Source organism: Falco biarmicus, chromosome 7, assembly GCF_023638135.1.
Source record: "Falco biarmicus isolate bFalBia1 chromosome 7, bFalBia1.pri, whole genome shotgun sequence".
In the NCBI taxonomy this organism is placed as follows: Eukaryota; Metazoa; Chordata; class Aves; order Falconiformes; family Falconidae; genus Falco; species Falco biarmicus.
The window spans coordinates 58,490,799-58,518,780 of record NC_079294.1 but is presented as its reverse complement, the minus strand read 5'-3'; the positions used below and the strand labels follow the sequence as shown (position 1 = coordinate 58,518,780).

The window sequence follows — 27,982 nt, the reverse complement described above, 5'->3', positions numbered from 1 at the left end:
GCTGGGTTCGGTTGTCATGCGGAAGAACGGCGGGTGGGCCTTTGTTGTGCCCGGGGCAGGCGGGCGGCCGCGGCGGCTCAGGTGAGTTTCGGTGTTCGGGAGCGTGCTCTGCCTTCTCCTCCTGCCCCGTGGAGGCTGGGGCGAAGCCCGCTCAGGAGGCTCCAGCGGGAGGTGCTTCCGCGCCCGCACCGTGCCTAGCGGCAGTCGCCGTCCCTGCCCGGCGCCGCGCCACCGCCGTGAGGGCCTGAGCTGGCGGGGCCTGTGTACAGGCGCGGCCCGTCGTGACTGCCCGCCGCTCGTACGGGCCGTGAGGCGGCGGAATGGGGCTCTGTCCCGTCGCCCGGATGCCTCAGCTCTGGGGGCTGGGAAGTGCTTTAAGGGGAGCGGGGAGGGTGCTGTCGGGGGGTGGGTGGTCGCCTGCGGCTGGCGCGGGGCTGGGGGGAAGATGGCCGAGCCGCCTCGGCGGTGGCGGGCGGTCGCGCTGTGGGAGCTGGTGTTTGGGGCCGCGCACGGAGAGCCAGGCACTGGCGCGGCTGGGGCTCCTGCTGACTGGGTTACAGCGTTTCCTGGAGCATCTGTGGGCAACCAGGTCCTTTAAACGTAATGAAGTGACACGTTATGTCCTCTAACTTGAGGATAATGCCGTTGTAAAGCTTTATACTGAGCGAAGGCTCCAGCATGTGTGACACCTGTATGCCCAAAGAATGTGCCATTCTGTAAAATCTTCATCAATCATTTCTGTTTCGTAACTGCCTGTCAGGAGCATCTCTTCATTGGGGATTAATTTATCTTGCAACCAAGTGTGGGCCAGCACTTGCACACTGTGGCTTACTGCAAACTCATTGCAGACAAGGCCTTGGGAGTCTAAGTCTCCTCGTTAAGCAGTTAAATCTGGAACTGACACAATACTTTTTGTATTTCCATGATACTTTTCCTGTTTTTCTATCAGAGGTATTATCCAAATGCACAAGCAGCGGCGTACTTTCAATATTTAGTACAAAATGTAGGTACACTTTGTAACAGTTGAATATGTATAGATTAAATAAATTGAGACGTAAACGTGGACAGAACTATCAACATGTATTACAGCATACATATAACATACAGTGTCAGAACTTGAAGAAAATAATGTCTGGTTGGGAGTGATCTTCAATAATTTAATAACGTCAGCATATGAGAAGGCCAAATAGTCAGTTTTAAATGCTGTAACCTTAGAAGTGCGTAGCATTGGATATACTGCAAAACAAAAAGCTCAAGTGAATGATATCGGTAATGTGTAATGTTTCTTTCAAAAAAATCAAGCAACTTCTGTGTGTGTTTGGCTACTTAATTCAGGAAATGAGTGTGGTACTTTTTGGTACCCCCCAACTTTTACTCATGTGATATTTTCCTGTCTTGCAATAGGTTTTGCTGGATACTCAAAAATATTATTAGCAAACAATGTCCCTTGACTTTGATAGTGGAGCTCTACAAACACAACATGATGATGAAGACTATGACCAAGAGGATTATGCAAGAGAACAAGAGGTGAAAAAAATCAATAAATTATTTAATCTGAAGACTTGTGTATCTATCTTCTTTACATTTCTGTCATTTTAGTGTCTTTTTAAAAAATCAAAAAGTTTTATGCTGTTTTTGTTAAGAGCAAAACAGAATGCAGACTGTGCTTTGCAAGAGTGGTGTAAAGAGTGAAGACATCATGAGATGCTGCATTTTAAGAGCCTTGCAATGTCATTTGCAGTGGCTCGATGACTGGTAGTCCTTGCCTGTGCAATAGATCAAATGCAAAAGGCTGGTGTCACCTACATTTTTTTTATTTCTTGACAACTTTTTCACTTACTACAAATACTTTGAAAGCAACAGCTCTCTTTCACTTGAAAATTTGGTTAGCCTAGAAAAAAATGGGAAATTACTTTTAAAAATCTGATTATAAATTGCATACTTTAATCTCTAGAAAAAATATATTTAAATGTTTTGGGATTTCTTTGAAGTTGAAATATTTTGAGTGTTTCTGTTCTTTTTGTTTAATAAGGAGAATTGGCAAAATGTGTGTTTAACATGAATAAGCATAATGGTTTCTTATAGGGTGGTAAGTTATGTTGATGCCAGATAAGGTCCCAAATACATACTTCAGGGATTACTGTCTAGAGTGTAGGTAATGTAGAGATTCATGTTTGCGAAAATGTGTTGTAGAATGATAGCTGTACATCTTGGAAGTATACTATTTCAAATGCTGTAGGGAATGTGTCTGTTCCAAACCTTTCTACTCAGACAGAGAATCTTGTGCTAGTGCAGGAGAACAAGTAGTGAAATCATTGTAGGGTTATTACAGTGGGTGAGCGAGAGAGTGCATAAATAGGATTGTAAGTTCAGAGTGTTGAGGAGAACATCCTTTCTATAAGGAGAGGCTGGGAGAGCTGGGACTGTTTAGCGTGGAGGAAAGGTGCAGGGAGAATGTCATCGGTGTGTATAAACACCTGAAGGGAGGATGTAAGGAGAATGGAGCCAGGGGTTTTTTTGGTGGTGCCCAGTTGACAGGACAAGAGGCAGTGGGAACAAACAAAGCAGCCTCTTTGGAGTAAGTTCTTGGTAATCCTTGTAGATCATGTATGTTCTGGGGCAAGGTGGGTTTCAAAAAACTGTATGTGTAGATGTATCAGTGGGATGTGACTTTTAGCCTGCTAAAAGGAGGCTAAAACACAGGCTGTGCTGTGTTTCCTGATCAAGTTGTAATCCAAGACTTTCTTTGTTCGTTTCAAGTTTTCTGCTACAGCAAATTGGGTGGGTGTTTTTTTTTTCTTGAAAATTGGAGAGATCTACATGGTAGGAGAATACTTTGACACTAACTTAAGAATTGGGCAATTCTTACCCATATCTGGAGTTCTGTGCTAGCTAACCTGGTAGGCTGAGCTTGTTTCAGTATGAACTCTTATGATGATGTTTTGTGAACTGTATATGTGCTGCTTTCTCTTGATCTAATTTCCAAAGCAGTGCAAGACCAGCAAAACCCATGGTGCTTGAGTATGTCCTTGGTTGCAAGTAGGGCAAAGGAAAGGAGATCTTCAGTGAATGATGCTGCCTTTCCTGCTTCCTGGAGCTGAGATACAATAAATCTGAAGTATGCTCTGATGATAGGAAAACCTTTTTCATGCCACTAGTGAATTTCTGGGAACAAACTTTTAGTTCTCTGTTGTCTTACAGACACTTAGAAAAGTTGACCTTAACTTCTCACTTATCTTTTGGCCTTAGAGAGCATCTAAAATCCATCTGAGAGAATGTGATATCTTTAATGAGATAAACTTTTTGTAAGTGATAGTTTTTGTTTGTTTGGGGTGGGGCAGTGTGTGTTTTTTAAAAAAACTGAAATAAAAAATGAAAAGCTAATAAGGTATTTAGTATGGGCAGCTAATGTTTCTGCTCTTATTAATACATGCTTTGAGAGCTTAGAGAAAACCAGGGTTAGAGTTCAGAAGCTGCATGTAGTAACTGAATATATAGTGGAGTGCTCAAGTCCCCTAATAAGAAAAAGAAAGTGCATAGCTCAGATCTACAATCAACCCAATATGTGGCCTCATATCAAAGCCTGTTTGAAAACTGGAAGAGGTATATTCTATATAGGAATCTTTAGAGCAAGGAAGTTCAGGTGGGTTTGGGCTGTGGCTTTTTTTCAGTGGCACAACTTTCTGTTTTCTGGATTAGAATTGGTGGTATTTTCTGCTGTTCATGTCCATTTGCTTGGTGACTTCATCTGAACACATGAGCAGACCACTAATCATTGCAATGATGGCTTCTTGCATCTGGTAACACTGACTGGCAAGTTCTTACCTGGATTTCAATTTGGACTCCTTAGCAAGAGCATGTTTCTGATGTCTCTTGCCTGGAATTTAGAGAGGAGAAACCTTGGCATGATTCATTTGCAGTTCATTCTTCAAAAGTAGTCTTGCCTGGGACTTATCTATCTGGTGACACTTTTCTTGCCTCTTTCTTGGTGCAGCTCTTTTTCTTAACAAGTTTGCCAGAAAAATCATTTGGCTGGTACTCTAGTCTATTAAGCATTCTGTGGCACAAGTCTCTGTGAATTCCAGTGTTGTCCTTCCTTAGAGAATAAAACCAGAATTTTGTGCAAGTGTCTTACTTTGCCTAGCTCTCTCTGTTGGGATTGAACTTGCGTGCATTCTTTTGAAAAGCATATAACAAATGTTTTTTGTTCTGCTTCAGTTGCAACAGCTATTGACAGACCTTCCCCATGATATGCTGGAGGACAGTGGAGACCAGCTCTCCAGCTATTCGGACTGTAGCATTCATGAAACGGAGCAGCAGTAAGGCATTTTGCACCATCTTTTTTATTACTTATGTTGTGCTTTTGAGAATAAATCAAAATCTCAGCTGATGAGTTGTAGTCCAAGTAAATTTACTTGCAATCCAAGTAAAAGGGGAGCTGTAATGCAGTTTTGGCAGTATGGTTTGTGTTCCATGAGAAACAGACTAGATGCCACTTAAATTAACAAAGAGGTGGTTTGCTTTGTTTTTGTTGTTTTCCTGAAGTTATAAGTACATGGTTAAGCTGCTTGTCTTTCTGTAGATCTCATGAGTCTGGGAAGCATGATGGAAGGTGGAACGATCATCCATTGATAAGTGATCCTCAAAATGTAAGCTTGTATGAGCAGTGATGTAATTAGTAGGAATTGCTTGTTCATAACAACATGTTAAATATTATTCAAATTCATTGGAGAAATAATGTACATGTAGGTGACGTGTTTTGCTATTCACTTGGAAGTATTTCTGACTTGAGGGCTGGTAACCGCAGAAAAAGGGAGGTGGGGAGGGAATCTGAGTTTTGAGAGCAATTCTAAATGTCTTATCTGTGCATAGGATTATGAGCAAGGACAAAATCTGTTCCCTGAACAATTCTTGTGTGATCAGCAAAACAATCATGTTGAAAAACATGGAAAGAAATGGAATGGCCTATGTAACGATGAAGAGAAGGAACATTTATATGATGCTAAGGAAGATTACTCTGACCAGAATGGGCAAGAGGATCCTGATGATGTGTATCTTGGTAGAAGTGACTTTAATGCTCCAAGTTGCTACCAACAGAACAATGTGTATCATCTTCCTGAAAACTTCAGGCCTTATACAAATGACCATAAACCAGAATTTAACAATCAGCAAAGTAAAAGAATAAACTTTCCAGATGCTCCAAAGGAACATCTTAAGGTATTTCAGAAACTAATGTATTTTTCTGTCTCTTTTGGAAATTTTTCACGGGTCTACTTGTAGTAATGTTTTGTAATGCTTTCTCTCTTATTATCAGTTTAAACAATAATGGGAGGCTTCTATTGTCTAAGACAATGGAGCGTTAAATAATTGGATTTTCATATGTGCATGCTATAATTATTTTTTTTCCCTCTTGTTGGCTAGGTAGAATTCCATAAAGTAGAAAGAATGTGATTTACTGCAGTGTGTGCTTAGTCTATTGAAGCTGACGCTTCAGTGCTCTCCTAAAGTGGAATATTTCATGAAAATTTTTATCACACTTAAATGGTGTGCTGGATTGGAGCCTGAAAATGAATAGCTACTAGAGCTCTTAATGTCAGCCTGTAAAATGAGAAATATCTTCACTGAGCAAGACTACAGTTGTAAGTTTAATTTATTTCCTGTTATGTATATATTGTCACAACAGCAGTTCGTTGCATCTGACGTTGTCAGTGGCCAATCGCCAGAATCTTACAAAGTGACTTATAAACCATACCAAAATGGCATTCATCAAAACATTCCAGTACTCCAAGAAGGAACCAGAAGAAATGAAGTGTTTGAAGATTTGCAACATGAATTCTTGGGCAACGATGGAAGTAGGTGTTTGCTGTTTAGACTTTAAACATTAAAACTTGTGTGAAAAGTCCACTGGAAATAACAGAAAACCTGTTGATTTTAGTAGATGTTTAGTAAAAGTACATTAATGTACATGACCTTTTAATTTTGTTAAGCTTACATTAGAATAGTCCAATTTTGTGGGTTGTTGTGGGTTTTTTTCCCTGCCTTTATCTAGAAATCAGCTCATTTTGATCAAGGGTATTTGAGTTCCAGGCTATTTTGTGGCTTGATCTCAAGTCTTACTGGCACTTTGTCTTGTTTTATAATGGAAAATAATGACTTGCTCTACCTGGTGAAACATAACTTTGCTTGCTGCCACATTGGGTTTTTCTGGTACCCTTCAAATGACAGAACTACTTTGCTTGTTAGAAATGTTGAAAATTTATAGTTGCCACAAGACTGTGTGTGAATTCATAGCATGTAAACCTTTATCTGGCTTGATGTTAGGTGTGAATCACATCAGTAATTCCTGCAGTTCTTCAGCCATTGTTGCCTGAGCAGCTCAGGTGATGGGAGTCAGAGACGGATTCAAGAATGATGCAATTTTGTGAACCAGCAGCAAATTTGGCACTGTATTAATACAGTGTATCACACTGTACATTCATACAGAAGTATCTTGGGACAGGAATTACTTATGACAATGACTTCCTTGGTTAGCTTACGTGCTGACTTGTCTGTATTCTGTATGCTACTTGAAATCTGACAGATTCTCCAGAAAATATACAGATCCTTCAACTTCAAGTTCTGAATAAAGCAAGAGAAAGACAACTGGAAGAACTTAATGAAAAGCTAGAAAAGAGTGCACAGCAGATTAGGTATTTGAATCATCAGCTTTCAATGATCAAAGGTAAAATGTTTTGTACTAATTCTTAGCTTTTATTCATATTTAGTAACTTTCTTGTTCCAAAACTTTATTTAGGTAGTGTCTCTGCAGCTATTGTTAATATTAATAAACTTGATTTGGGATTATGTGGACCTGTCTCCCGCCAACGTTGTTCTAAAGAAAATTCTGTGCGTTGGGCCTGTTTTAACTTTTACTGCATTCTCAAGACCACTGTTGTATTCCAGAGTCCCTTCGTTTCAGGCATTAAAAACGTAGAGAAGTTGCCAAAGTAGTGTGCTAGAAGTACAAAAGTCAAAAGCTCAAAACAGACAAACTCCAATAGCAGAAGTGTATGTTTACGGAAAAACCCCTTTTTTTTGGTGCTGTTGAGTTTAACAAGCTGTTTCCTGGACTGTATGTAGAGGGAAGCTCTTCCGAAATGATCAAAGCTGTCATGGAGACTGGAGGTTGTCTTGGTCTCCCTTTTCTTCTAGGAACAGACAAAAAAAAAGTCATGAGTTTTGAGACTTAAGAATATAATTTTTAGAAGGTAGAAGGAGCGAACGAGATGGAAAACCAGCTGCCAAACATTTTGCTGTTCCTCCAGGGGAATTAGTTTGTTTCTCCCTTTAAATGGTATAAGGGATGATGCTAGTTCCTAGTGCTGACAAAATGAGGCTTGTTTCTACTAGGGTTCTGAAGGTGCAATGTATCAGAGTGCTTCCAGCTACCAGAGGGAGAAACTGGTTACTGGATGGAGACTGACTGAATGTTTTTGTTCCATCTTCTGCCCACAGTATGGGAAAGAGGGCTCATAGTGAATGGTTCTGTAGAGTAGGGGATACTGAACAGTTATGTTCTGTGGTGGTTGTGTGACTGGGCCATGTTTCTTACACATTGTGTCTCTCTTAAGATGAAAAGGATGGTTTGGCTGTTAGTCTTCGTGAGTCTCAAAAACTCTATCAGAATGGAAAGGAACGGGAAGTGCATCTTGAAGGTCAAATAAAAGCCCTTGAAACTCAAATTCAGACTCTTACTACCAATGAGGAGCAGGTACTATAAATATTTTTACTGTTTATTATGGAAGATCTCTATAGTTAAATTTGTGGCGCACTTGCATTAAACATAAGTGCTGGTCGCTTAAAACACTGTTCATGACCATTGCAGAAGCTGAATATATGACGATTGAATAGGATGCACTGGTGGAAAATAGTTTGTATTAAAATCCAGATATTATCTGAGGACTTTTAGCAACTCTTGCACCAAAAACCTGAACTGACGTATGGAATATGGAGCAAAAGTGAAATATATGTAACTGGGAACTACCCTAATATTGTTCCTGCAGATACTGAAGCAATCCAAAGTGGCAGAGGTAGCCATGGAAAGCATGCAGAAGCAGCTGTTAGAACTTCAGCGATCAGATGCCCTTCAGAGAGCCAGAGAGCAACATGAGGCCATTATTTCAGCACTCAAGCAGAAGTATGAAAAGCAAGTATTATCATTAGAGCAGAAACTTGATACTACAAGATCTGCGCTCCGAGAGCAGGTGAGAAATTATTTTAGGATGCTGAGTACCATACTGGAGAGGCTGTAGAGCTCCCCATGTTTCCTAAACTGCACTTCTTGACCTATAATTCTAATAACTCCTTCTGGAAGCTGCTAAGCAAATGGAAAGGAAATTCTGTGTAAGTTTCAATATTATGAAGCCTATGTGGTATGTTTTTATAAACATCTCCAGGCAGTTGTGAGCTCAGATTGTGAGTTTGTGCATAGCAAATGTAGAGGAGGCAAGAATGCATTCTCTTGGTTTCTCTCCTGAGCTTTCGTTCTGTGCACAGTCACTCTTTCAGAGTATCGGCAAATAAATTTGGGGAAGAAAAGAACAAAATAAGAAATATTGTGATATTTTTGCTGCAAGAAAAACTGTTTAATAAAAACAGTCTATTGCCAAGCTTTAGTCTCAAAATGATCAAGGACAACTAATCACTGAACAGTCCCTTTATTTTAGAAGTATAGATTTAAAAGGCGAAGGAGGAAAAGACTGGCTTTAAGATGGAGTTTGATATGTATTTTGTCACATGGTTATAGAGCTTATTAAAATTATTCTACTTGACTTGCCATAAAAGTCCATTACGCTATTAGAGATACTAAAGCAATGTAGTCAAGGCAGGCCTTAACTTATTGTTCTCTTATTTCACATAAAGGAAATAGAATTACATTTCTTTTAACTCTTGTAATTAATTTCTGTAATTCTTGTTTCAACATAGATATTTGTAAAAATAAATGAGTAGTATGTTTGGAAAGGTAACTAGCCTTTGCTTGTAAACAAGGATGCACTGCTAGATTTCTGTTAGTACCACAGCAAAGTTTACACAGCTTTGTCTCTACTGCAAAAGAAGTTTTTTTTTTATGGTGGTATGTTTGGGGTATTTAGAGAGAGGTCTCCTGTTTTGGAGAGAAAATAGAAAAGTCAAAAGGCATGAAGACTGGGTAGTGTGCCTCCCAGGTCTGTGTAGGTTATCTGTAAGTAATGCCATATGAAGGTCTACTTTGTGTATCACATGAAAAAACTATGGTTCTTCTACAGAGCATTGGAACTTGCTAGCTTGGCTTAAGCTCAGTTGAAATAAACTTAATTGAGTTAAGCTCAGACTTAATTTACATGAAGGCTTGATTTTTCTGTGGTAAACTAACTGTATGTGATTAATGATGGGATAATCTGGTATGCTGAAAACTAACTGTTCTAGGAAATACAAAACAGTTCACATCCATACGTTTATATATGAATATACTTACTGTCTCCTAGTGAAAATTTAACTTTGGTGTTGTAAGAGATCACATTTGATCTGTGATTGATTTAGCCAGCCTCTATCCCTTTAGGTATCAGATTGATTCTTTTGCTCCTGTGTCTTGTATGTATTGACTTTTTCTATATCTGAAATTGTACTAGATGGCTAGATGTTTTGTAACTTGAGTAAAAATAATCTCTCTTCCTAGACAGAGCTTTGCAAAAATCTAGGAGAGCATGTTAAGCAACTTGAAAAAATGCTGGAAGAAACCAAATGTGAGAAAACTGAAATAATAAATCGACTGACAAGAAGCCTAGAAGAAAGCCAAAAGCAATGTGCAAATTTACTGCAAACAGGTCAGCCTTTTGCTCATACCTTATCTTTCCTTGCACTAACAGCTCCAGTTTTTTGAAGCATGAAATTGCACATCTGTGTTCTTGTTGAAATGGAATCAACATCAGGCTATATGTACTAGGCCATTTCCTAAGCAGTACATTAGCTGGACTTAAAGTTTAGTTAGTTCTAGACTGAAGTGTAAAAAAAAAAAAAACCAATAAAAATTAAGAGTATCTTCTTCCCCTGCCCTGTCCCCAAAGATATAAAAACCCATAAACCAAAACTCCAAGCAATAGTGATTAAACTATTCCACTATTTTTATACACATTTTGTGCTGCATATGTGTAAACTTAGTTTTGGACTAAATAACAGCCTTTGTAAGCAAGCTGCTTATTTTTGTGTTAAGTGTTTGACTTGCCATTTCAATATCAAATCGCAACAGGAAAAGAACTAGTTTTGTGGCTGGAGGCTGATTCTTAGAAACTTGTAGGAATAGCACGTAAAATACTCTGCTCTTTGTGTATTTGACTTCTGCCTACCTTCACACATTGAAGTGTTTTAATAACAATGTATGTAGTATTTACTAGTGAGCTCAAGGAAGTAGAGATAGAGTAATGCCTAGTACCAGAATCGACATTGCTACTTGTAAGTGATCTTTTTCCAGATTTTTTTTTTTTAGTCTTTCTTGTGTATTTATGACTACTTCTTTGTCTCCTTTTTCTTTCCTTCAATAGGCTCGATGCAGGAGACAAATCAGTTACGGCTTCAATTGCAACAAGCTCAGTCTGCACACCTGATGAGCAATAACCTGAACAAGGCTTTGCAGGTTAATTTAATTTTATTAAATACTTTACTGTTTTGATTTTTAGGAGGGCAGGCATTATAGTTAAGGGGCTGGTAGCTGAAACTCCTTATACTTGGGGAAATATCTCCTTTCACTACTATATCTCCCAGTATTGCATGTTGTTTTGTGGTTGGTTTTTCTCCCTCCATTAAAACACAGTAGAGCATATGTATTGGCACAAATCTGCTATCATCCATCTATCTAACCTGCTTATGGAAAAAAAAGAATGTAAATTCTATGTGCTGGGAATCTTGTAACTTAATTAGACTATAGGGATAGTTGGGGATACTATATTCTGAAAATTACCTTTTGCCAGCAAAAAGGAATGCTAGCGAGTCCTCTGTAAAATATGATTGGAAGTCTGTTTCAAATTCAGTTCATGTATTTGACTTAAATCTATCATCTTGGAAATTACGAATGCTAATAAGTACTAAAGCAATACGTATTTTTTCTAGCTACGTACTTTTTTGTTGTCATCCACTTTACTGTACAAGGACAGCAGAAAAGAAGTAAGAGCAAAAGAAAGAATAGTACATAGATGAACAATAGAATATACTGAACAACAGAAAATATTCCCTAAATTGTAGTTTTAACATATGTTTTGCTAGAGGTATCAAAAATGATAGCGTAAAGAAATAAAACTAATGCTAGATGATTCAAGTAAATACAGCTAAATACAACTATATTTAGAGAGAATATCTCCATGTATTTGTCATCTTTGGAAGAGTCATCGTGGACCTGATGTGTTTGCTCGGAGTTTCTCTGCTTAGTGTAATTTTTTTTTTCTTTCTCTTCCTTTAAGGAAGAATTAATGGAACTGAAGGAAGAAATAGCTTTGTATGAGTCTGCTGCCAAGCTTGGAGTATTTTTGAATGATTCAGGTGGAGAGCTGCGTACAAATCTGGGTGATTCCTATGTAGATTTGGGAATTAAAAAAATCACTGGGAAGAAACCAAGGTTCTGCAGGTATTGAGTGATCCTTGTTGAAAGAAAAAAAAATCTAAAATTCTCAAGAAATTATACAAGTGATACGTAAAAAGATGGCCTTACTGGATCAGCATATAGTTTTTTTGGTAGATACGTGAAATACTGCTTGTATTCCTGGTAATCTGGGAAACAGGAAACAACTAATATAATAAATCGGATGCTAATTGCTGCTTAATAAATCTTCAGATTTTTATAGTGACTACGTTGCTTTTCCTTGAATTGTATGGATTATATGCATGGATACCTTTTTGCTCAAGGATTCCACATAGTTACTTAATACTAAAGCTGTCTTTTAAAAAAACCCAGCCAATTGAGTTGTCCCAAAATACTTCATATCATGTGAGAATGAATCCTTTGGGAAAACAGCTAATTGAACAAGTTTTCTGTATGCTGATTGCTACTTTGTGAAATAACACATGGCTTTTGTATTCATGTTATCTCGTTCTTTTTACTGTTATCCTGTTTGTGGTAGCATTAGTTGCTCTTCTCTTTGCTGTCGCTACCTTTCAGATAAATGTGTTTCGTCTTTTAAATACTGAACTGATTGTCTTCCCTAATAGTGCAATGCAGAACAGAGACATGGATAAAGAGCTCTCTAAAGATGAAATTATTGTAGAATTAAAAGCTGAGCTGGAACGCTTATTGAGCAGTAATAAAATGAAGAGAAACCAGGTTACTCAATTACAGAATGATCTTAAAGACTGCCAGAAGATGTTAGAGGAATACAAGCAGTTGTTGAAGGCAGAAAAAGCATCAAAAGAGTCAGAGGTTTGTTCCTTTACACTTCTTTTAAAAGTGAAGATGCACTGGATTTTAGTGAACGAAACGAACATTAAACTTATTATGAAAATGGACCAAAGAATTTACTCATAGCTGAGTGTCCATAGCAACTAAGTAAATCTGTCATTGATCTTAAGGAAAGTATTGTGATTTGGGTGATGCCTTGTTCTGTATTTTTGCTAAAAAAGAAGCAAACTGAAATAGCAGAACATGGGCACCATATGTGTTATCAGGCAAGTCCTGGTATGATGGCTTGCTTGATAGCACTTAATGGCCACTGCTTTTTTCAGAACTGAATTTCTCTGGAGGAAGTAGGTTTTCTTTGGCCAAAAAGGCCTTGTAATTTCTCTGAGAAAGCCAATAGTATCGGTAGGTTATACAAATGGAACATTAAACAGAGTGTCTTCACTATGTAATTTGATCAACAAGGAATCTCTTTGATACTGCATCTCTCTTCACCCCATTATTACCATCCCTCTATAAACTGATCAAACTTGTAATATCTGCTTTTGTAATCTATACATTGTGACCTGGATGTGGGATAGGAATATAATATGCTTGAGAAGTCTGCTCTCTATTGGATGATAGTCGTCATTAAGTTGCAGACATGACGTTGAATATGTGCTGCTTTAAACCTTCATGATGCTTTGAATTTCAAGTATTCATCTAGAGTAGCAGTCATACTGTTGTATCTTGTGCTGCAATGGTTTCCTCTGGTTTTTTTATTTTATGGTTTCCTCTGTTTTTTTTTTATTTTATGTTTAAGTACAATTTTTATTTGACAGCTTTAACTTTTTTTTAAGCGTCACCTTCTAAATCATATGTATCAAGAGATATCATCTTAATTTTGTTTAATTTCAGCCTGTCACAAATCGGAATGATAATTCAGTGGCCAGTCCTTCAGTTTCTGATAAACTTAAGGAAGAAGTTCTGAGACTCAGAAAGGCTAATGAAGCTTTGCTACGAGAAGTTGAGGTGAGACAGAGGTGCTGCTTATTCCTACAAAAAAAACCCCACCCAAAAAAACCCCAACTACTCTCCCCCGTGTCCTAAAACCTGCAATTAGAAAAGGTTCTTTTTGACCTACCTATTACTTGGCCCTTGTTTGTCCAGAACCATACTTCTGCTATTGAAGAACTGAAGGAAAATGAGGAAAAACTGAAAAGCTTAAATCAAGATCTGTGTTGTCAGATGAGAAAGATGGTTCAGGATTTTGATCAGGATAAACAAGAAGCCATTGACAGGTATGTCTGTTAGCTCTGTTTAGTTCCATTTGCGGACTTCTAGCCTGCATGTACAATATTGTATGAGGTAGCTGGTACAGGGGGAGGTCAACGTTAGAAGGCCAGTTTCTTAAGGAAAAGTTGAACTCTGTTTAAAAGGGTGTGAGGAAACCTAGGTAGTTTGTTTTTCCTTTCTTAATTTTAGGTGTGAAAGAATTTACCAGCAACATCATGAGGATACAAAAGCTCATTTTGAGGAAGACCTGGCGAAGAGGTGTGCTGCAGAAAAACAGCAACTTATTCAAACTTACGAAGAGACAATCTCACAGTTAAAGTAAGACTTGCCATTTTTTCCACTTTTACAGAAACTTCCACGTTTCCTGTAAGGCCTTCAGTACTAGTTACACTTCAAGTACAGACTTGCTGTCCTGAGAGTGTAAAGACTAATTGATTATAAATAATCTGTCCTGTGAAGGGCTAACATAGAGGAGCTGAACAGAGAGATGACTGCAGTGAAAGAATGTTACATTGGAGTCTGTGGGGAGAAGGACACCTTGGAAGCTACTTTAAGGCAGAAATTTGAGCAAGAGCAGCAGCTAAAGGAAGAGAAGGTACTTGTGGAAATACCTATAAAACATATCATTTCAGACTTTTTTCAAAATGTAATATCCTTAAGTGTATTTAACTTTGTAATTGTTAAGATACTTGGAAGAGATGTAGCTATATCAGAAAGTTTATACATGTCACCTATGTTAAATTAACCTGCTATTGTGTCCTGGGGTTTAAAATATTATAGAATTCCAGTAGTCATTCATTTTCATGTAGCCAACTTTCATAAATCTGACTTTTGAGGACTGCTCGGTCAATAGCATGAGGTTTTACATTCATGAGACATTTTCTAAAGACTAGATGACAATACAAATTTTCTTCTCCCTATATAAAACTGATCTGAAAATACTGTGGGCGTTTTATGTAATAATTCAAACTGCTGTATTGATTAAAAACTTTATTTTTCTGAATATATCAGTGTGAAATGACTAAAGTAGGTCAACTACCTTGCTGAGCAAGTGCAGTAAAGAGGTGCAGCACAAAGTATGGTGGGAGTAAAGATGTCTGATTAAAAAAACCTTACTTTAGAGCCACAGCCTATAGTAACCTCTGATATCATGCCTTAAAACACCTCCTTTTGAGAGCTGAATCTCTTGTCCAGGTGTCATCAGGAAGATCAGTGCACAGGCTCTAGAGAGTTAATCCTGTCACTCATGCTTTCTCATTACTTTGTACCAGAGCAGTTTGCTTTGCCTAGGAGAATATTTTAACTTTAATTTTTCACCCCTAGCTCAAGAAACAGCTGCTGGAAGAAAAAGAAGGTGCTCTTAACCTTCTGAGGACTGAGCTTGAAGAGAAACACAGCAGCGCTATGATAGCAGCAAAGAGGCAGTGGCTGGAAGAAAAAAACCAGCAGGTTGAAGAGGAAGTTGCGTTAGCCAAAGTTCACTGGGAGAAGGAAGAAAAAGAGGTGTGGAACTTAGACCAGGGGGGGTCAAATTTTTTTAAATTTTTTATTTTCTGAAAGAACTTGTATGTAGACAGACTTATGCACTGTTAGTCTACCATTTGAAGTGGCTTTTAAGGATCTGTCATTTTAGGAGCCTCTGAAGAAGTCAGCAGGTGTTACAACACATACTTAAGATTTTTTACAAAAGGCCCCTAGACCTTGTAAAGTAACATACAGAACATCCTGAATGTCACAGCTGGTAGCATGCTGGAGTTTTCCACCCTCATCCCTGGGTGTGTGGTTATGCTTTCTGTTGTGTTTGGTTATCTTATAGAAGTCCTCTGTGTATCCTATCCCATAGACAAAAGCTGTGATGAGTTACCAGTCTCTCTCTGAGCATGGTTTTGCTCTTCTCCATTATCAGGGAAGATGATTGGTGTAAACAGGATTTGGTTTGTCAAGTACCAGTGAAATTCTAGTTATTTGGACACTGGAGAGACTTTCTTAAAAAATATTTTTTTCCTTAGAATAAAGAACAAATCTTTGCAAAAATAGAAAGAGAATGGCAAAGTAGGCTGGAAGAAACAAGAAGGACCGTAGCTGAATGTAATGACTGCAGCAGCCAAACTGACCAAGTAACAGTTGTGGACGAAGTTTCAACTAAAGAGTTAGAAGGGATTGTTGAAGATCAGAGGCTGCAGATCCAGAAGGCTCTGAAAGAAAATACGGTCTCTGAAAAGGCCTTAAAAGAATTTGAAATAGAACTGGAAAATAAGTACCATAAAGATCTTGCCAGCCAGGTAACAAATAATTGTTCTGTCTGCCTGGAGCCTGTGAAACTGCCATATGCAACTAAGTCACCAAAAAAAAAAAGTTCTTTTCCACTAGCTTTCTCTTAAACTCAGTAATTATTTGCTATATTAGAATTATATTATAAAACTAAAGAAGCTGTAGCATGTAGCTTGTTTTTTATAGCTGTTCTTCACACAGACCAGTTTTGAACAGAGTTGAGAATGCTGACTTAGTTTATACCATTTTGTTAAGAAAAATATAATATTTTGCATCAAGAAATGCATCAGATGCTGCTGGTCTGATTTGTTTAAGTTCTGTAAACATAGGCAATCCAAACTGAAGTATGTTATTTCATTGCTACATGAAAATAGTGAAAATGTATTTGGTGGTGGTGACTGAAGTAGGTTTGGTTTTTATAACCTCTTATAGGTAGATGCAGCTTTAACCCAAGCTCATGCCAGGTGGCTTCAAGAATTAACAGACCTCAAAGAGTACAAAGTACATCTAAAGATAGAGCAAGAAAAATGGGAAAAAGAGCACAAAGAGACTGCAGCAAAGCAGGTAGCCAAAAATACTTGTATATGTGTATTGGTAGAGTTCAGTCTTCCAAAGCCCTTATACAACTGAGGAATTAATGTAGGCATCAGTGGGGAATCATTAAGGAAATGTATTTCTAGTGTACTCTGGTTCTGATCTTTTGTCTATATAGGATTGTTTTTATTAAATAATTTGAAAATAATCACCAATAGATTGATGATAACTCAGGGTTATACTGTGTGTATGTAAATGTATGTAGATATTTATGACTGTATTATGTATTCACCAGTTGGCCCTAGTTCTCTCGGCTGCTGAAGAGAAATGGAAGAAAGAGTATGAGAACACTGAGAAATCTGGACCAAGAATTAAAGAACTTGAAGAAAAAGTAATTTCTCTCAGGAAGGAATTGGAGCTAAGGGAAGAAGAAATCCCTGCAGCTATCAAAGCAGAACTAGCAAAAGCCCGTGCTCAGTGGAACAAAGAAAAGCAAGAAGAAATCCTGCAGATACAAGAGAAAAATGAGAGAGACTACAGATCATTCTTAAATGATCATAGAAACAGAATTAAAGAGGTGCTTGCAACAGCAAAGGAGGATTTTGCAAAGCAGAAGAATGAGCTCTCCATTCAGAAAGAAGCAGAAATAAAGACGTTACTACACCAAAAGCAGCGAGAATGGGAGGCTCAGGAAACAAAGAGACTGCAGGACAAAATTAATTGGTTTGAGGAGAAGACTCTGGTTGAGCTTAAGGGCTTGTTAAGTGAAATGCACAAAGAACTAGTCAAGTGCACACATAGTAAGCATTCTTGGAAGGATAAGTGTTTTGATGCTTGTAGTCAATTAAATGGTCAATGCAAAGACAAACTGAAGGCTTGCTTACAAAAGGCCTACAGGACCACAGTTTACACAATTCTGGAAAAGAAAGAGCAAGAATGGAAAGAGGTAATACTTCTGTAAATTGTAACTGTCAATCAGAAAAGGGACCTGAGAAGTCACTCATACCTGTTTTCTCCCAATATAAAATATCCACGTAATTGTGAGAATTGGAGAATCCAAAATTCGAGTTCATCAAAAACAACAGTCCTGTGAAACTGTAAGAGGGCTAAATCTTGCATTAGCAAGTGAAAAGGGAAAGGGTGTAGCTTTGATATCTTCAGTCTTTGAAGAAGAGAAAGCCAGGTTAGGAGTATCATTCTTTAATGCCAAGATTCATAAATTAAGGAGGTGAATCCACCATCTTAAGCTTGGGATCCTGTTGAAGGTTCCTTCTGACCTCTTAGGTGGGTTCTGTCATGAAGGTCAAGCTTGTATTTTTTGCATAGCTGCTGCTTTTTTTTTTTTTCTTTTTTTCTTCTAGAAATTTAGCAGTTTGTAATGGTGATTGAACAGTGATCATGTTACTTCCCCCCCCGCTTCTGATACAAGTAAAGATGAAAACAGTAAATCCTTTTTGCAAATTATCTGTAGTAGAACTGAATTGAATAACTAACAAACTGATCTATCTTGGGAATAATAGTATTGCTTAACTTTATTGTGGCTCTAGGAAATCCTTTTCAATGTGCCTGCCCAAATGAGGAAAGACATCCTGTTTGCTTCTAGAGGAGTTTGGGGCTAAGCAGAAATCTGTCCAGAAGCTTCTGCTTCTGATGTTCTGGCAGATTCTATTTTTTTTTTTTTTTTTTTTCTTTTCTCTCTAACGCTTGTGCTTATAGTAGTTTTTAGTTATGGGGAGCATCCTGCTGGAAGTGTCATTGCTGCCCAGTGTTTAGCAGCTGGGGAATTATCCAAGAATAGGACAGAGAATGAAACTGCTGCCTTTTTCAAGAAAAGGCAGGACAGGGGGAAATAAGTGTAAAGTGACTTCTTATGACAAAATTACCTGGTCTTTTAGTGATAATATGTTTCTGTTCAGAAAGTGGTCCTTTGGAGTTTTTTTGTCATGAGTTTTTTTCACAACGATAAAGAGAATCAGGAGGTTTTTCCCATGCCTGATGCATCTTCTGTAATAGCTATGAATGTCTGTTGGTAAACTGTTTTTAATATGCCATTGAACTTCAAAACATTGGTTGACTTGAACCACCTTAGCTAGTGAAGTCTTTAATTTCTTATTTAGGTCATCTCTTATGCTACCGTAATAATAATAAACAAAGGAGTTACATTTTTCTAGATGGCATTCCTGTTGCTCTGCTACCCATATTTGTGTAGAAACTTTAGATGAGTCCAGCCCTTTTTTCTGCTGGATATACCTTTTAAAAAAAACAAGTTCGCTTCAACTATTTGAAGACACTGTATAGTTCTGCAGTGTTAAGGGCTACTGACATTTCCAAACTGAAACTCAAGATAGCCACGTACTGCTGTTGCAGTGAGTTATGCAAAATAAAACTTCTGTATGTTAGAATATGTATTTTCCTCCTGATTTGAGCTGCGATATACAGTTCTATTGCAGGGTGAAAGCACCTGCATTGTAATTACTAAAGCTACTTTGTGGCCAGGGTTGCTTGGTTTTATGCATAACATACTACTTGCCTACCTTTAAGATAAGGTGGAAAAGTTTTTTGCTTGGTGTTTGGTTTTTAGGAAGTATTTTTTCAATTGCAGAAATACGAAGAGCTAGTGAGTAATGTAAATAAAGAAGCATGCTCTTGCCTGCAACGTGGTGGAGGAGATCCTGTGGACATGGCAAGACCTCCTGCGTGCAATGTTGGACACCAAGCAGAAGCACAAAAGAAGCTAAGACTACAGCCGCCCTTGCAGGAAACTGAAACAGACAAAGGTATCGGGTTTGCTTTTTAAACTGGCAAATTATGTATCATCAAATTTAAGCTTGTTAGTAGCAGTCTTTAATAGTCAATTAATAGTCTTACTGATGACTCCAATGCAAAGTTAGTTAATGAGTGAATATTCAGGTGATAGAGGGAGATGCAGTTCTGACTGCAAGGTTCTTTAATGTTGCATAAACTTGTACTATATCAAAGTCACAAACTGCAAGATGTGGTACTGATCTTCAGCTTACTAATTTAATGCTAGACGTTGAAGTTTCATTTTACTAAACGCTAGTAGCTTTCTGCTTTTTAAAGCCATTCTTCTGGAGTAAAGAAACAGCTGTTGTATTTACACCTGCAGCAGATAGTTTTTGGGGGTTGTGGACACGAACACTAATACTTTTGGTGTATAACAGCTCATAAACAAGCCAGTGTCGATCATGATGAGCAAAGTATGGTCTGAACAATGTGTTGTAAATGGGTAATACTTAATCAGAGCTTTGAAAATTGAATTATACTACTTGCTGTTGACACTAGACAAGACAAGCAATTCTGTATTCGTGTAAAAGATACTGGTGTGTCAAGAATTATGCTTCACCTGGCATGGTAATCTTTTCTGATTCTTTTGATCAAGAATGTAGTTGAGAAAAAGCAAATCCCCACGTGATGTTTCTCTCCCTCTCTCTCTTTCTCTCTCTCTCTTTTCTTTTCTTCCTTCCTTCCCAGCCCCCAGTATATACTTTGGCCTTGTAGGTCTTCCCAAAGCTGTCATATGTACTATGGCAAAGCTGGAGACAGTGTAGCTGGGGAAAAACTTCCTGGGAGGTACAGAAATCTCTCTGGAGCTTTCTGTTTAGTTTGTGTTCTTATGCAACTGAACAACATAAAGCAAGAAAACCCAAGAGAGTCTTTGGCTCTATGCCTATAGTGTGGCTTGAATTCCTTCAATGCCAAAATAACAAACCATCTATTAACACAAAACAATACGAGCAGTGCAGCACTGCTTCTGTCTCTAGAGCTCCCTGTCCTGGCTATACAGAGTAGCCATTGCTTTCCTGGAAGTAGCCCAGTCTTTGTGAATTTCTTAACTGGACTCAGCCACATGTGAGGCTTCCCAGCGGGGAGAGTTGCCTTCAGCTGACTCCAAAAGACCATGCTTGACTGTTTTTTGTTTGGTTTGTTTGGCTTTTTTTCTTAAAAATGGAAAATTCAACATCCAAGTCCCATATCACTGACTGAAGACTCAACTTGTCACTGATGGGAGTGTATTGAGACCGTGAAGGCTCAATGACTTGATAGATGCTGCTGCACCTTCTATAATGGGGCTCCAGCCTCTTGTGATTATTTGAATTAGACTGATGCATTATGTGTTTCCCAGTAAGAGGAAGATTAAGTAGAGCGCTGGAAATAGTAAGGCTGGGTTGATTCTTTTGGGGTTTTTACCTCCATAGTTGATGTATAACTTTCAGCAATTACTGTTGCAGGTCAGAAATGTACAAAAAGGAACCTTGGGTCTTGGGAAGACTTTTGCTGTGAACACTGCTGCCAGGAGCTTGAAAAAAGAGAGGCTGTGTGCCAGGACTTGAAAAGAGAGTTGAAGATAGCCCAGAAACATCTTCAGCTTGCTGTGAAGGAACGTGAAGCGAAGTCAGAGCAGATCCAAGGTAGGATTGTTAGTCACCTAAACCCAACTTTGAATGGCTCTGTCTTGCTGGCCGCGTGAGTCTCTTTAATCTGTTGCATCATTTAGTTTTTAGTGAATGTAACGGGTGTGTGTGCATACTTAAAAAACCAAACCCCCTACAACAACAAACCACAAACTGACACCATCCGACCGCTAAGAAACTCCCCCAAGCTCTTGGCTTGAAATATTAATTAATCACTATCCTGTGTGTATCAGGAAAAGAATAGAGGAAATCTGAACATGTGGCAGATGTTCTTTGAATATGTGTACGTGTGGATCCTGTTGCTCATAAGAGTTATACAGATAATGCGCACGTGTGCACATACATATACTTATATATGTATATGAGTTGGGGAGTTCTTTAGCTGTCTCCTTTGGGCCTGTACTGCTACCATGCACATACTCATTGCCCGCCATAACAGGAGTATGAAGAGCAGAGTGGCCCCTAGTGTTACGTGGCTCATCTTGGTACCACTAGTAATAAGCTAGTCACCACTGTTTTCCTGTACCTTCCTGCAGTTAATAATAGCTTGAAGGTGTAGTTCTGTTGATTTTTTTTCTTTTTTTTGGTAAACATTAAAGTAGGCTTAAAGTAGGCTTTAAGTAGGCTTTATTTAGCCTTCACCTTCTAAATCAAATGTTTTTTCCTTTGTGTCGCTTGGAAATGAGAAATATGGGAGAGATGACTGAGAAAAGGTCCCTAGTTCTTAAATCTTTTTCGTGTGTGATGACTGTCTCTACCAATGATAGATATGAAATATCCAGTCTGTTTTTTGAAATAGTCGCCAAAAGGAAGGCTTCTGCCTGTAGTATGGAAATAAGCCTTTTCTGAAGCTATATCTAATGGAAGAAGATGGTGCAAATAACTTGCTTGACATTCCTCCACTGTAGGAGACTGCTTCTGATTCAATAGTGGTGTTATCCAGTAGTCTGGTTTAATACGCACCCCGCTGGCTGTGATTGTCGTCTTCTTTGCTGCCCAACATCCCATTCTTGGCATTCTTAATTTCCATATTGCCTTCTGTGGGCAGACTGGTACTGCCTGGTGGTAAAACCTCCCTGAGACCTGACCATCAGTTTAGTCAGTTGCAATATTATGTGACTTGATATTGCTATCTGCATTTATTTTGGATGCTGTTGCACCATGTACATCTGTCATCCTTTCAGAATAATAGATTCCATCCTTTATTGCTTTATTTAACTTGGCAGAAGTCTCTGGCCATAGTGAAATCTGGGTTAATGAGGAGGAAAAGTCTTTGGCATATCAAACAGCTTTGCTGTACTGGTAACTACTCCTGCGGTTGTGTCTTCCTCTATAAGCCTTGCATGTAGGCTTTTCACTTGGAGGAAGTCATATTAATTCATCTGTATCTGATAGCAACAAGAATTCCTTTTGTCTAGGTTTATTTTTGAGAGGATTTGTAGGGGGAATGTCTGCTTTGCTTCATTCCTGTGCTGAAGAACTTATTTCTTTTCTAATTGGGCATAATGTGACATATGGAGCACAGTTCCTATTCAGTTGGTATCTGAGGAACTCTATCCCCTTATTCAGCTGTATTAAAGTCAGTAGCAGTCTTTGTCTTAAGGAGCAGAACAAAGAGAATGATGTTTTCTCTGAAGGAAAACATGTTGGCGATTGAATAAGAGGATCCTTCTCCCTGCAGTGTTTTAATCAGTTGAAGCTGTACACAATAGTATACAGGACATTTTTTTTTTTTAGGGTCTCCTTAGAGCATGGCAAGAATTAGAGTTGCTGAAGGTTCTGGTTCAGGAGAGGTCTCAAACTGCATCCTAAGGGTTGGTAACTGTACAAAATTGTTTAAGCATGTCTTAGTGCAAGGTCACTGTGGACTCTGTAAGCCGATTTGGCAAATGGCCAGTTTGGAGAGAGCAAACGTGAGGTAGTAGGATGTACCAAGTGACTAAGGAGTCTTACTTGCCAAAGGCGGTGGCTTGTGTGGGGTGGGGTTTTTTCCTTTTCTTTTCTTTTTTTTTTTTTTTTTAAATGAAAAGTCTCTGTTGCCTGCTTTAATAAATTTTGTGCTCAATGAGGAGGAGTAAAATGTTGTACCTTTGTAAGGGAAAGGTTTTTGCCAGCTTGCAGATTTGTGAGTAAGGCCAGGTGGGTAAGTCATACAGACTTGCGTAATACTGTTTCTGTGCTCTTTTGTCAACAACTACATAGTGTGTAAACTTCCTTGGGGACTGGAGGAAAGAGTGAAGGATAATAGGAGGTCTGTTAACAAAGACAGAGGCTACTGCTGCCACCAGGGTCATCATGGATACAGCTTTCAACTGCTCAATGAGATTTGGACCACAAATGAGGATCTCTGAAGGCTTTGAATTGTTTCTTTCTGTGTTCCAGGATGGCTGCTTGCTTCTTGCTTTTTCTGTGCATCATTGTAAAGAAGGAAGAACACCAAACTTGTCTGTGTCTTGCTCAGGTCGTCATAGTCTGCTCAGAAAGCCTTGATTCTTCCAGAAGGAAGACTTGGCTTTAGTAAGACTGTCACCATAAAATGGAGAGCATGTCTTTGTTTTCCATAGGCCATGGTTCATGTGAGAACTTCTGTGGCTGCGTGCATTGGAGATATTTCCAGCATTCAGTATAGGTGTTCAATTCATGTTGGTTTTCTTCCTAAAATAGGAAAGCTAGTAATCAACTCTTGATTTGTATGGGTCGGTCTAAGTTTATAAATAAATTATTCAAGTTACAGTAAATATCTGCACCTCTTTTCAAAATAAACATTTGCTTAGATTATATAGCTAATAAATGGGTTTTAAGGTTCTTTAACTTTCAGGAGGTGACCCACAGGTAGACTACCTGTATGCCATGGTCAGCAGTCTTCAGTGTCAGCTTGCTCTGGGCATTTTCAGCTCCACTATTATTCTCTGCAGTGGCTCATCATATTTATATGCCTCTTAGTAGCATCGAGCAGAGTTCAGCATGGAAGTCCAGCCCTTCTCTGTAATACTGGCTTTTGGTTATTAAAAAAACAAAACCAAAACAACCAAAACTGAATCCACAATCACCAAGTTTTATCTCTTTTCTCTCCACCCCAAAGAACACACAATTGCTAACCCACAAACTAATAATACTCTTTCTCGATGTTTGTCAAAACAACCCTTGCTATTTTTCCCTGTCCTTTCTATACATCTATGCCTGGTATCTCTGAGGCTTTGCCTCCAGCATAGTGTGGGTAATGGGGTGTGAAGGCTTTAAGCTTATTTATTTACTCTATGAGATGACTTCTGTATTCAGGCTTCATTGAAATGTGTTGTGATTCATTTAGATGTGCTTGTTACTACAACAGCTGTCCATTTGCTGATGATGCTTTGTGACATTGAGCTCTTATACTAGAGACAGCAGCTTATGTAATAACTTTTGTTGAACTTCAGAGAAGTGCAGTGAATTATGATGATCACTTTTTTTTATAGAAAATGAGAAGGTTCTAGAAGCTCTAGTTGCAGAAAACTCTGAGATGAAGACTAAATTGAAAGCCCTGGAAACACCACCAAGGTATTTAAAAAAAGCTAATCAGGCTGGGTTCTTTTTGGTGTGTGGGTTTTGTTGTTTTGTTTTTTGTTTTTTTTGGTTTTTTTTAAGCTAGAAATTGCTTTTCTTACGCAGCGTGACTTATATGCATTTCAGGTCACTGTCAAAGGGAGGCATCTCAAACCCTTGTACATCCTCTGACTCTGTGAAAGGGCTGGAAGAAATGCGTGCTCAGTACATTAAAGCTGTGACCAAGATTAAGCGTAAGTACTAAAGTCTGCTAAAAATTTAGGAGAGCAGAATAATTTCCTTTGTTGCTTCCTCCTCCTTCACCCAACTTGCGCAGGGATCTGACAGCAAAATTACATAAGCAGTAGATTTGTTCTCCTTACTAGACTGAATGTGAGAACTGGAATTGTCACTGTAATCTTAGACAAGATTAATTGCGATGGGTGAAGCTTTGTTGTATCCTTCTTGCTTTGTTACACTGTATTACATCTTTTAAAGTGGTAAAGTGTATTTTGAGAACTGATTTTGTTTCTCCAGCAAACAATTTACCTACCTGAGGGAGAATCTGGTTTCCTCATGTGCTGTATCTTGCCTTCTGGCTTAATTAGCACCCTCTGGCTGAGGGGAGAGGGTTTAGTGTAGTGCCAGATCTTACCTGAGTGCAGCAGATTCCCAGACACCTGTTGCACTGCTATTGAAGAATTCCTAGAACCACATTTTACCAGCCAACATTCCTCCTAAGTCTCTGTGCCTAGTGTTTTCTATTACTGCTTAAGATGCAGAATTGGACAACTGAATTCCTGTCTGATGCTGCATGTTGATGGGTTGTCGTCTTCAGTGGCACTCATCCAGTAGGTAACACTTGGCACAAGGATGTGGGTGGAATGCTGGCGGGTAAATCCAGGCCCTTGCTTATTTCCTCCAGGTCTGCTGGACAATCCAGTTTGTGGTATTGGCTTTTTTCCCCACTCTGGGGAAAAACTGGTACTGATGCAGTGTCTTTGTAGGTGATATGATTTGTTATATCCATGAAAGTAAGGAGCGAGCTGCTGAAATGATTAAAGTGGAGGTTTTAAAAGAACGCCAAGAGACTGCACGGAAAATGCGCAAATACTATTTGACATGCCTTCAACAACTTCTTACTGATAATGGGAAACATGAAGGGTAAGTTCAAGTATGTTTGGAAATTACTGTTGGTTTTGAAAGAGGTGTGTAGACGTTAGTCTGGTGTTTGTCCGCCTCGGAGCAAACTGACCTGAAGTCTTGCCAGTCTGCTCATATTGGCATGGGGTCACTGCTGAGCAGTCTGGCCTGCTGTCTTTTCAGTATTCTTTGACTCTCGCTAACATTACCTTGAAGTAGAATGCAGAGCTGAAAAGGAGTTACACTTAAACTTTTTTTTTCATGTTCTGCTATTCTTGGCAGAGCTGAAAAGAAAATAATGGATGCTGCCAGTAAGCTTGCTACAATGGCTAAAGGACTGGAAACACCTCTTCGACACATTCCCCAGAGCAAGTCTACTCGCTCAGGTATGTTGGATTCGGTAATCGTTCTCTTGATTGTATTGGTTTAATGCATGTAGTAATGAATATGCAGATGGATGGTGAAGTACTGTTTATTTATAAGCTTGCTAATGAAAATGTAAATATAAGCTGCTTATTTTGACAATGCTTACAATTCTTTATTTAAAAAAGATAATGTAGTTTTTCTTCCAGCATTAACTTTCTTAAATGAATTTATTTCCTTCCCTTCTTTCCTAGCTCTGCTACTAAATTCTGATCTGCCACCTGGAGCACAGTACTCAAGAAGAGATCGCATGCTTCAGACCAGGTCAAACCATATGGAAAACAAATCATGTGACAAAAGCACTACTGAAAAAGGCAATGACAAAGTCGTCCAGAAACTTGTACCTCGTGACTTGAGACAGCAGTTTGATGCAATGCAGACTGAAGCTCAACATGTGCTTCATGAAACAATGACTTCAAATATTCAGAACGAGAATAACTCTAAAAATCTGGATGGTGCTTCAAGAGATGCTCTGCCAAGGTTTTATCCAGATGAAGATGGAAGAAGAGAAAAATATTGCCCCATCATAAATGCAGATAAAGGACTCTTGTGTGCTGCTAGTAATATAGTACATCAAAATGCTCCTCCATCTGTTTTTCAAGTGACATTAGAAAATACGCCTGCACCCAGCTTTACAAATGGCCATACTATCTCTGGGCCAGCTCATCATATGCTTAAGAGCAAGAATGAAAGAACAGTCTTGAAAGAGGATAAATGTATCCGGTCATGTGGAAAATGGAAAACTAAATCTAAAAGAACTCAAGAATTTGGTTTTCAAGAAACTCCAGAAAGAGATGAAGGAAGCTGCAATGAATGGAGTTCTGTGAATGGAAGCCTGCATCTGGATCACAGTGATATGCCTCTCTAGTACTGGCTTTTTGTTCAGGATATAGGTGTGCAAGCACAGACTGCATACGGTGAAGAGTTTAGAGTTTCCTCACATCAGGTCTTTTTCCCCTGCAGATGAAGATGTTGTTACTTCTTGGAGAGACGTTTCTAATGGCAATGAGCAAGACTCTCAGCACAAAAAGCAGCACTAAAGTTTATGGTAGGCGGTACCTGGTAAGAAACCCAGAGCATGCTTCGTTCCTCAGCTCCAACAAATCAAATTCTGCTGTAACACAACTCGGTGTATCACCAGATTGTAGGAAGGTGCTGCAACAAATGCTTGGGAAAAAAATGGTGTGGGATCCCCAGCCTCTTCAGCAAGATAGTGGTTTTGATAACCCACTTCCTAACTTGAACCAATACCAGCATTCCTTCTTCATTTGAAGGAAAAAAAAAAGATAATTTGATACTTAAATAAAAGCATGAGAATTGGGGAAAGCCTGTTCTACTGTGTCCTTTTCATGATCAATGTTAAATGAATTGAATGTTGTGTGAAGAAATACTATAAAGTTACTTGAAATTAATGCAGACTTTTGTTTACCTTTGTAATAATAACACTTTTGTAATTGTTTATAGTGTATTATATATAAATGTATTAAATAGAATCTATTTTTATATTAAACACTGCACTGCAAGCTAAACTTACCTAAAACAAAGCCACTTTAACTTGTGGTAATCTTTTTAAATGGTTATGAAAACTCCTTCAGAGCTCAATAAGATATGTTTTAGGATTAGTTTGAAGTAAGTATTTTAATTGACTTTTCCATTTTGAAGGACCTTCTGTTAAGCCTCTGTGTGTTCCCATAATAAAAGCAAAAATACTTGCATTTTTTCTATTAAATTATTATAACAAATCGCACTTAAAGTATTCTTCCCTTTGCTACAGCAAAAGCAAGCTCATATGGGGCAGAAGAAAGGTCTAAATTAGAATAACCACATTTTGCAGGTGTTCCTTAAACATTATAGGTTATCAGTGTAAACTGAAGATGTAGTAATGTTCCTCTTGATGCTTAGAAAGCTGCTATTTTAAAGGCCTGCTCACATTTTCGGGAGAATTACAAAATGTATGGGTTTTTTGTCCTAGACTTTTTGTTTT

The 27,982-nt window shown here is 38.5% G+C and overlaps 1 protein-coding gene across 1 annotated transcript; it reads left to right on the top strand.

Moving 5' to 3' along the window:
• The first annotated feature begins 5 nt into the window (after positions 1-5).
• CEP152 (centrosomal protein 152) lies at positions 6-27,713 on the top strand. Its single transcript, XM_056347101.1, has 28 exons — positions 6-81; positions 1,405-1,527; positions 4,219-4,319; positions 4,583-4,649; positions 4,873-5,217; positions 5,684-5,852; positions 6,581-6,721; positions 7,611-7,750; positions 8,043-8,243; positions 9,695-9,842; positions 10,557-10,648; positions 11,469-11,632; positions 12,214-12,421; positions 13,295-13,408; positions 13,547-13,677; positions 13,862-13,990; positions 14,132-14,267; positions 14,996-15,175; positions 15,682-15,954; positions 16,376-16,507; positions 16,773-17,423; positions 19,080-19,254; positions 20,728-20,907; positions 24,366-24,447; positions 24,580-24,686; positions 25,440-25,596; positions 25,858-25,961; positions 26,193-27,713. The coding sequence occupies exons 2-28, from the start codon at positions 1,441-1,443 to the stop codon at positions 26,864-26,866; spliced, it is 5,088 nt and encodes a 1,695-aa protein (XP_056203076.1). The 5' UTR covers positions 6-81; positions 1,405-1,440; the 3' UTR covers positions 26,867-27,713.
• Positions 27,714-27,982: the final 269 nt, after the last annotated feature.

What these genes read in the sequence shown, in the direction of transcription:
- CEP152 (XM_056347101.1), top strand. Translation starts at nt 1,441, where the DNA reads ATGTCCCTTGACTTTGATAGTGGAGCTCTACAAACACAACATGATGAT. An exon ending in TCAGCTTTCAATGATCAAAG is followed by an intron (nt 6,722 to 7,610) that starts GTAAAATGTTTT and finishes GTCTCTCTTAAG; the next exon opens with ATGAAAAGGATGGTTTGGCT. An exon ending in AAGAGACTGCAGCAAAGCAG is followed by an intron (nt 16,508 to 16,772) that starts GTAGCCAAAAAT and finishes TGTATTCACCAG; the next exon opens with TTGGCCCTAGTTCTCTCGGC.